Below are 10,397 nucleotides of genomic sequence, written 5' to 3' on the forward strand. Positions count from 1 at the left end.
TCTCACTCATGAAGCCCTGGTGGTAAGCCTTGCCCTGGTCCAACACTGTGAACCAGGAGTTGCCCCCCAGGTTTTCCAGGATCTCCTGTATTCTCGGGATTGGATGACGATCCGGCTGTGTTTTCCCATTCAACAGTCTGTAGTCTATGCACAGGCGTAGACCTCCATCTTTCTTCCTGACACATACCACTGGTGAAGAATATGACGAACAAGACTTCTGGATCCAGCCTCGACTGAGTAAGTCCTGTATGTGAGTTTTCACTTCTTGGTAGAGGTGTCTAGGAATTGCATTGTATGTTCTCTGCACCGGCACATTATCTTTTAATTGTATGTCCATTTGCAAATCTTTGATACACCCTGTGTCCCAATCATCCTTTGCAAAAACATCACATTCCTCTCTGAGCATTTGTTGTACCTGTTGCCGTTGGTCATCTGACAGATGGCTCAGGTCTACAGGTGGATCCCAGGGCTCAGCTTGTGGTATCTGGCTGGGTTGCTGTGCAAATGAGGTGACACTACTGCTATCTCGTGCCTCAGGTCTCTGATCAATCGTAGACATCGTCTGTGACGGGTAAATGGCACCAACACTGTGCAGCCATCCAAGTGTTGTGCGACTACTCAGTATAATGTCATTGTCAGTCAGGTTTTCAACAGTAACATCTATTTTACTGTTATCTTCTGAAGGGAGCTGGATTAACTGCTCTCTAATGACTAAACCTGTTGGCCATGGTGTCTCATGGTTCGGCTCCAACACTACATGTGACGAACTAAACACTCTCTTATTTAGCCGGCCACATGGCACTGCTACCACTTTGTTTTTGGGGATTGTCAATGGTTGTCGGCCTACTCTGGCTATGTGGGGTTGGTTCTCAAGCTTTTGTTTTCTTAAAACAGACAAGACAGCTCTCGCCGTTTTGCGCCCTACCTCCAGAGCTGAGCACAGCTTTTCCACCATGTGACCAGAAGGAGTACAGTCTCCACAGGTGTCGTTTGTCAATGCTAGTTCTTCAATCACATTAAAGCCAATGATGGGGCGTTCAATGTCACTGCTGGCAACCAGGATTGGGACTACAACAGGTTTGTCACTCATCCCAGCCACAGCATTCTTAGACAAGGTGAATTCAACTTCCATCCATCCATCATAAGGAATGTCCGTTCCGTTCGCAGCTGAAAGCTCCAATGCTCCCTCCTCAAGCAGCTCCTCCACTGGTCTCACCTTGACATCTGGTAGGTATGTTCTTTTCCAGTTAGTTCCCACTATTGATACTTGTGAACCAGTGTCCCACAGTATTGAAGTGTCAACTCCCCCTAGGGAGGCTCGAACCAGGCATCTTTTCCCTACTAGTTTGGCTGTTTGTCGTTGTTTACCAGTGAGTGGTGCTCTTAAGCTGAACAGCTCCACGTTTTCTGCGTTTTCGGCAGGATGAGAGTGAATTTCAATTTTGCTTGTATTGGCTGAGGTATTTCTCATTCTACAACCTGATGCCCAGTGTTCTGCGCTGCCACACTTATAACAGTGATTACATCTTCCATCCGGATTTGACAATTGACACTGCTGGCACTGTTTCCTGTTTACAGTCTTTGGTTGTGGTCGATATTTTCGGTTTGGTTGTTCACTCACTCTCATTGGTTGGGGCTTAGAGGCCTGGTGAAGACTAGCAATTTGAGTGGTGAGGTCCTGAATAGCTTCACATATAGCTTTATTACCTTGGTCAACCTTTTCCATCAGTGTATCACGTTTGTTTGTCTCACAGTGTTTATTCTTATTGTTTGGTTTGTGAATGTAGCTTTCCTTTCCACATTCTTCGCTTTCCTCACCAACCGCTGCTATTTTTATTGTCTTTGTTTTTGATGTAGTTGACAACTTATTCTTTCTTTCCATTTCCAGAGTGTATGCAGCTGTCATTTTCTCCAAAAGAACTTCATCTTTAACTTTTGAATCCTGTAAGTATGGCTTTATGTCTGCACGGATGGCATCATCATGGAGGCCAGTGAGTATTGTTTGGAGAAACTGATTTTGGATTAGCTCAGTACTGTACTTCAAACCAGATTTAGCTCTTTCTGAAGCAAAGACAATTTGTTGTCTCAGATCCATTGCTCGCACTAGAAACTGAATGGGTGTTTCTTTTGAATCTTGAACAGCACGCGTGAGAGAGTGGTACAAGTCTGTAGCATGTAATGAGTCCGTAATATCTGTCTGAGCGCTTGCAATGACAGATCAACTCTACTTTCAAGATAACTTTTCAGTTGTGTTCCTGGAGCTATAGCTTGAATGACAGCTTCTACGACTTCTCCCTCATCATATCCTTTTTTTAGTGCTCTTTGGATTTGTCTTTCTAAACCAGTGTATGCTAATTTATCCTTTTGATTTGGTTCTCCAATTTGTCCAATTATTTTTAATTCTCTTCTGTACAGTGGATGGACAAAAGAAACATTTTGAGAAGCTGCTCCTGTTGCATTTGGGCCAGAAACATTTTCTCCTTGTTCATTTGGACTGTCGGGTGCAATAACACTCTTCCGCGATTTGTTGTGGCTCGAATACTGTATTAGCGTCACTTTTCCTTTTAATTGCCTCGATTTTGTCATTTACTTGAAGCAATAGAGACATTCCTTCATCCTCTTGTGAAATAACATCTTCCCCTTCCAAATACTGGAGGATATTTCTCCTTAGCTTACGAGGTAGGTCTTTTTCACTTGTTTCCACTGTTAGACTGAGTGCCCAGCATACATCGTTCAAATCTGATGCTGTCAGTGTCAGTAACTTCTCTTCTATCTCAGCTACAAGCGTTTCCCACTCAGACGACATCTGTTGCACTTTTGACATGATAAAAAGTTTTTACCTTCACTGTTTCGTCTGGAGCACTGCAGTTTTTGAAGATGTTGAATCACTCGTGGCTCATCTTGCTTGCTTCGTGATTAACTCCAACTGGGTGGAAACACCAAGTTTATGTTGCACCCTTAAAACAGACTCCGTCTTCTCTTTTGCAACTTTATTTTGCCAGTTCTGTTGGAATTATTTTTTTACACAAAGCAACACAAAATCTTCATGCATCAGTGATATTTTAGACGATCACTTCACTCGTTTCTGTTTTCTCTCTCTTCTCCACGTGCGCTGGCCGATGACATCATCATAACTGAACTTTCACCTCTCAGTAACATATACCCGAATAATATCCAGATTATTTATCAAATGAAATTACAATGAAATTATAATACTTTCCCTTACAGAATTCTAAACATATACCCATTATGAAATTATAAAATTATAAAACAATACTTCTATACTTCTAGGTCGCAACATTTACAACATTTAAACTCATGTAACAAACATTTTAGAAGTAAAAATTAAACATTTAAAAGTAATTCAAGTGTAATAGACCTGTCTGTTATCCAATTTCCACCGTATCAGCGCCGTTTCACGAGCCTGAGATGGACTCGCGCTCTGTGGGTGGACTTTGAACTTCAGACCGCCGTCCTGCGTTTCACTCGTAGCTCAAAGATGCTGCAACGCGCCTGACTCCATAACCTGCCAATAAACAAACAGTGCACAGTTTTAAGAACATTTTATCATCCAAATTAATTATATTCATTATCTTAAGGATTAAAGTTGTGTTTTGAGCAAGGCAGTTACACCAGGGGCTTCAAAGACAGATGCAGCACTGGTTTACTCACATTGCGTCCCTGTATGTTGTTTTGCATTAAATAAAACATTTTAAAGCTCAGTAATGATTTTATAGATAAAATAAAACACACAAACCTGAATTTCACAGAGGAAATGTTCCAATTCTGCAACGCTGAGAAGAAGAACAGAATTCAAACAGCCTGCGGGTGCGCTCAATCAACCGTCGAGCTGTCGTCACGTCAAGGGGCGGGGGAGGGGTGCAGTGTTATAATCAAGTAAACTTACTAAATTTCTTCAGTGCATGTTAAATATTAATAATCTTGATTTGAATTAAGTAATATTTGTGGTTCTTGAAACAGATCGATTTAATTCTCCTTTCTCAAATAGTTTGATAGAAATTTCACAAATATATTAAGTATATTTGAAATAAATAATTGGTTATTCGAACCCTAAATTATTTTAGTGAAAAATATAACTGTAAATTTGAGACAAAATTAACTGTTGGACTTTTAGTCAATTATTTTGTTATGTTCAACTCAAAACATCAAATAAATGATATTTAGAAATTTTATTAAGTTAATTATTACTGTGATATTTACTAAGCCACTGAATTATTTTTTAGTGTATATACTACATTGTTTTGAGTCGGTTTCAGTGGTTACAGCAGTGTACGCAGATATTCAGTGTACGCAAATATTTCTTGAGATGACCGTGTTTATGGGACTTTTTTTAGAACAAGGAAAAAAAAGATGGCTTTGAGTGTATGCGACCTCAGTTTCCCAACATATCTGCATCCATGGTTACTGATTTGTCTTGTTAATTAACTCTTGGCTTGCCATGTATTTAAGCCCTCAGTTTCTGTCTGTTCTTTGTCAAGCTTTATTTCTTTGCTATTCTCCTGTTTATTGTTACTATTAATAGATTGAAGGGCATTCCAGTTATCTACAGCCACACACAGACACACATATCTTCACTATCCTTGGTGGGACTCTCCATAGACGTAATGGTTTTTATACTGTCCAATCTGTATATTCTCTCCCCTTACACTAAACTTACCCATCACACACACACACAGGCAGACACACAAACACACAAACACACACACACACACACACACACACACACACACACACACACACACACACACACACACACACACACACACACACACACACACACACACACACACAGACACAGAGTGTTATAAAAAGTCGCCTTCCCCATCTCTTAGATCTTCTCTCGCCATTGCTCCTGATTATTTCTCGTATCTGGCAGAAAATAGCAGTTTTGTGAAATTAAACTGTACTTATTTTGCTAATCTATGTTGGAGTCATAGATGTTGCATTAGTGAAACCCTGTTGTGTTTCTTGTCAGTTCTTCACTAGATCTTCTGGATCATCTGAGGGATTCGACTGAGTCAAGATGTTGCTGATCATTGAAGCTCTTCTTCTCATTTCAGCTGCTCTAGGACAGGTGAGCTTGTGTTCTAGTATGAATATTACATGAATACTGATGATTGATCATTATGATTCCTGGCGCTGCAGGATCACAGAACTGCTGCTGCTAAAGGACCGATATTTCCATTGAATATGGCACTGAATTCTGTTGATGATGAATATGACGGCTGTACAGAGAACATGGCACACCTGGTGGAGACTAAATATCTGAAGCGGGAGCTCAATATCTCTAAATCCCTTTTTAAAGAAGCTTGGCAGGAAGCTGAAATCAAACATAAGACGCCAGAAAATAACTTGACAAGGAATCATTCAATCGCCATTTATGTGTACACAGACAGAAGGGTCTTTAATGTTTTCAATAATGATACTCGTTATGGTAAACACAACTACACAAGTGAGACATACGAATGGTATTCACTTCACTTTCTGTTAACAAAAGCAATACAGATTCTAAAGAAAACACAAGACAAATGTATTGTAAGTTATCGTAATACAAATGTTAAATTTAATGAGAATGTATTGAACACATCAGTTCGTTTTGGCTCATTTGCATCTTCCTCCTATAAGCCTAAGAAGTTTTTTGGAAATGTATCTTGTTTCGAGATCTACACTTGTTACGGGGTAAAGGTGTCAAATTATTCTAAGCTTCCTCATGAGGAAGAGGTGCTAATTCCTCCATATGAGATGTTTAATGTCACTGATGTCAAGTCAAGAAGTGACTGTGAAACCGTCTACACTTTAAATAGCACTGGAACACAAAGTGACCTGAACTGTACTCTATTCACGAGACCAAGTCCATAAAGAAAGTACTATGTGTGGAACAAAGTACTCTGAATGTACATCAGTTCCACACAAATTAAATGTATTTGTCAGAAAACATTCGGTACTTTCAACATAATTAAATACAATTATTTTAAGTGACCCATTCAGTGTCCTCAGAGTGATATACATTTTAGATTTCTTTTTATATCACATTACTGAACAGTTTCATAAGGGTCTGCTATGTTGTGAATACTCTTTTACATCAATGCAGCATAACACATATTGCCAATATAATTTTTGTTTTAATTTTCCGTTTAAAGTTAAACAACTTAGATTCATCCCATTCTATTTTTTGTTTTTTAGCATGCTAACTTCCGCCATTACTAATTAAAAACAAAATGTTAAATGCACAATGTCAGATTTTTACATTAGTTTGAATTCTTAGTTCACTTCAAAAGGAAAATTTCCTTTTGACAAGATGTTCATGTCTTTCTTTCTTCCGTCGAAATTAATTACATTTTTGAAGAAAACATTCTGGGATTTTTCTCCATATAATGGATTCCTTGATACCGTCTTGTTGTAAGATTGGTGAAAATGTATGAGTGGTTACTTTCAACTAAGTCGATGTGGGAATCCCATAGGGCAAGCTGGATTGTGTCCACAGTGTCCATTGAACTGTCAATTTTATTTACATCAGCAGACAGTGTGGATATCTGTGAATGACAATGAGTTCTGAGTTCAGTGAATGAGTTCAATTAGTAACACAAAAAGAGGTTTAGGATAAACATCTCAATCAATGAGGAACAATATTTACATTTTATTTTAATATTAGCCATTCTGAAATTTAACGCTGTACAAATCAACTTCCTCTGGATTATGATTAACTGAGATGAATGGGATACCTCACCCCAAAAATTTACATTTGTACACATGTGTAATGCTGATCTGGCCCACATCTGGCACATGTGCAATGCTGATCTGACCCACATCTGGCACATGTGTAATGCTGATCTGGCCCACATCTGGCACATGTTGAATGCTGATCTGGCCCACATCTGGCACATGTTGAATGCTGATCTGGCCCACATCTGGCACAATGCTGATCTGGCCCGCATCTGCTCATGTGTAATGATGATCTGTCCTACATCTGGCATATGTAGCATTACACATGTGCCAGATGTGGGACAGATCTACATCTGGCACGTGTAATGCTGATCTGTCCCACATCTGGCACATGTGTAATGCTACATATGCCAGATGTAGGCCAGATCAGCATTACACATATGCCAAAGGTGGGCCAGATCAGCATTCAACATGTGCCAGATGTGGAAAAGATCAGCATTACACATGTGCCAGATGTGGGCCGGATCAGCATTACACATATGCTGATTGTCTCAGATTACGTATGTAACCTCTGTTCCCTGAGAACAGGGAACGAGACACTGCGTCCTAAGATGCTTCTGGGGAACGCCTTCAGCGTGACAGATGTCTGAAACTACTATCGAATCACAGCAATCCCATTGACCGGCGACAGCCCATTATGTCATCAATGTGCGACCAGGAAGTACAGGGAGTGCAGAATTATTAGGCACGTTGATTTTCTGATCATATTTTTTTTACAGGCACATTTGACCAATTCCAAACCACAGTAATCCTAATAACTACTATTGATTTAGTATTTAATAATGTATAAGTGATATATAATTGTTCATGAAGGCTGGAAATGAAAATCACCTTATATTCAGGTGTGCAGAATTATTAGGCATGTTTTCTTTTACAGATAAATTGAGCCAAAAAAGAGATTTAACTCAGACTGAAAAGTCAAAAAGTATTAAATGCCCATGAGAAGGATGCAATACTAATGCAATACTAGACATTGCAGTTAAGGCATGACCATTGGACAGTGAAATGCTCGTTGGGTCAGCAGGGTCAGACAAAAACAGGTGGTGAAGAAAAGACACCTGTTAACTGCAAAAGAATTAAGAATTAAGGTGAAGAATTAAGGGTGAAACCATCAGGAACCCTTTAGTCTCCAGCGCCACCATTTTCCAAAGCTGCAACCTACCTGGAGTCTCCAGAAGTGCAAGGTGTCAGGATCTCAGAGACTTCAGTTAGGTAAAGAATCCTAAAAAATGACCCCCACTAGATAAGAATCACAAGCTGAAGTGTTGTAAAATACATGAAGGTTTTTTTATAGGCTTTATGGACAGATAGGTTGAGAGTGACTCTTGAAGGACCAGCACCACATCCTCTAGTACCACTGTTTGAAGAATTCATCTTCCAGAATCTGGCAGTACGTTTTGGGAGTTCATTTTTAGTCCATCTCTGCAAAACGGACTTCAGGATGGACTAAAATGAACTCCCAAAACGTACTGCCAGATTCTGGAAGATGAATTCTTCAAACAGTGGTACTAGAGGATGTGGTGCTGGTCCTTCAAGAGTCATTCTCAACCTATAAAACATATAAAGCCTATAATAAAGCAGGCTTCATGTATTTTACAACACTTCAGCTTATGATTCTTATTTAGTGGGGGTCATTTTTTAGGATTCTTTACCTAACTGAAGTCTCTGAGATCCTGACACCTTGCACTTCTGGAGACTCCAGGTAGGTTGCAGCTCTGGAAAATGGTGGCGCTGGAGACTAAAGGGTTCCTGATGGTTTCACCCTTAATTCTTCACCTTAATTCTTAATTATTTTGCGGTTAATAGGTGTCTTTTCTCCGCCACATGTTTTTGTCTGACCCTGCTGACCCAACGAGCATTTCACTGTCCAATGGTCATGCCTTAACTGCAATGTCTAGTATTGCATTAGTATTGCATCCTTCTCATGGGCATTTAATACTTTTTGACTTTTCAGTCTGAGTTAAATCTCTTTTTTGGCTCAATTTATCTGTAAAAGAAAACATGCCTAATAATTCTGCACACCTGAATATAAGGTGTTTTTCATTTCCAGCCTTCATGAACAATTATATATCACTTATACATTATTAAATACTAAATCAATAGTAGTTATTAGGATTACTGTGGTTTGGAATTGGTCAAATGTGCCTGGAAAAAAAATATGATCAGAAAATCAACGTGCTTAATAATTCTGCCCTCCGTGTATATAAGGGCACCTTGCAAACATGACATTCACCTTATCGTCTGAAGGGACTGTTTGCCAGGCAGTCCCCAAGGCATGTTTCGAAAGGAAACTCGCACTGTGTCCTAGAACGCATTGGGGAACGATATACCCATGCCGCCATGCCGAGGGGAGTGCATGCCCACTGGCAGTGACAACTCTCAGAACAAGCAAATTCAACTGAAATGCTCTAACCACTCCCCCTCCGGTCACACTGGGCTGTCAGTGACAGCATTCCCTATGGCCATAGCCCAAGCTATAAGCCTCAAGAGGAAACCTTCATACACTACATGAAGTCCTACCCAGGCCGCTCAAAGGCCTGGAACCAACCAATTCAAAAGAAGGGGTCCCTTCAAGGGAATGTGGCTAGGGAACCCGAGGGAGCCCCAGCCAATTACTACTCGGGAAATATTTACCAAATGCCACCAGGGAGGCCCGGCCTGGTGTCAGTCATATTGAACACTTTGGTTTAGCCAACCCTGTCTGTTCAGAAATAGAGCCTCTGGCAGCGAGGGGAGTCTATCTGCTTGATCCACGGATCTACAAAGTACCTATGTTTCAAAGCACTAAGGAGGCCGGACAGGCCTATGGACTGATCTAACCGGAAGGCCTGCAACCATCTGATCAGACTCAGGTGGCTGCGCGCTCATAAGCGACCCACAGTGAGGGGAGCACCGAGCCTGACTTGGTAGGTAGACCAAGCTGTAGGCTAAATACAAGTAGGTTCCCTTCTGTAGGGAACCAGTAGCAGAAAAGTGACACTTTTGTTGTGCTAGGGTGTGAACTCGCCTTCAGGTGCTGCCTGCTAATGCCAGATCAACTGATAGCAATCATCCACTAGCTGTCAGAGTCATACTAGCTGTTAGTGCCCAAACTCTGGAACTCGCCTTCAGGGAGGCCTGGTGAGGTCTACCACCTGGATAGCAATTCATGCTAGCTGCCCGAGCATCGAAACTCAGGAACTCGCCTTCAGAGAGGCCTGGTGAGGCCTACTACCTGATAGCCCACAGGAGGCCTCTCGAGGCTAGCTACCTGGTTGCAGCTGCTATACATGTCCCCCCAAGCGCCGGGACTCTCTTACAAGGAGGCCTGCTAAGGCCTACTACCTGTCCTGGAGTCTACTGCTCAGACTTCCAAAGCCAACTGCTCGCAGCCAGCTGGCCTAACAAACCCTAATGTGGCTGGCCGTCAAAGAGGCCAGCTGAGGCCTACTACATGACAGCACGGTCTCCACTGGCAGATAAGCTGTTTACACGGTGCCTACAAACCTGGTACCTAAAAACATTGCTAATGGAAGTGTACTCAGCAAAACCACAATACATTTACATTTACATTTACATTTATGCATTTGGCAGACGCTTTTATCCAAAGCGACTTACAGTACCCTTATTACAGGGACAATCCCCCTGGAGCAACGTGGAGTAAAGTGCCTTGC

The 10,397-nt window shown here is 41.1% G+C and overlaps 3 protein-coding genes across 3 annotated transcripts in view; 2 read left to right on the forward strand and 1 right to left on the reverse strand.

The window, feature by feature from the left end:
* The window catches only part of LOC307126351 (GTPase IMAP family member 9-like), a 584,370-nt gene that overhangs the window by 231,684 nt on the left and 342,289 nt on the right, over window positions 1–10,397 (reverse strand). The window lies entirely within an intron of this gene.
* The window catches only part of LOC307135411 (galactose-specific lectin nattectin-like), a 125,178-nt gene that overhangs the window by 86,660 nt on the left and 28,121 nt on the right, over window positions 1–10,397 (forward strand). The gene's annotated exons all lie outside the window — the stretch shown is intronic.
* LOC307135880 (erythroblast NAD(P)(+)--arginine ADP-ribosyltransferase-like) lies at window positions 5,045–5,880 on the forward strand (the record flags this gene model as incomplete). Its single annotated transcript, XM_079832591.1, has 2 exons — window positions 5,045–5,095; window positions 5,167–5,880. The coding sequence occupies 2 exons, from the start codon at window positions 5,045–5,047 to the stop codon at window positions 5,878–5,880; spliced, it is 765 nt and encodes a 254-aa protein (XP_079688717.1).

Source organism: Gobio gobio (genome assembly GCF_949357685.1).
Source record: "Gobio gobio genome assembly, chromosome: 1".
In the NCBI taxonomy this organism is placed as follows: Eukaryota; Metazoa; Chordata; class Actinopteri; order Cypriniformes; family Gobionidae; genus Gobio; species Gobio gobio.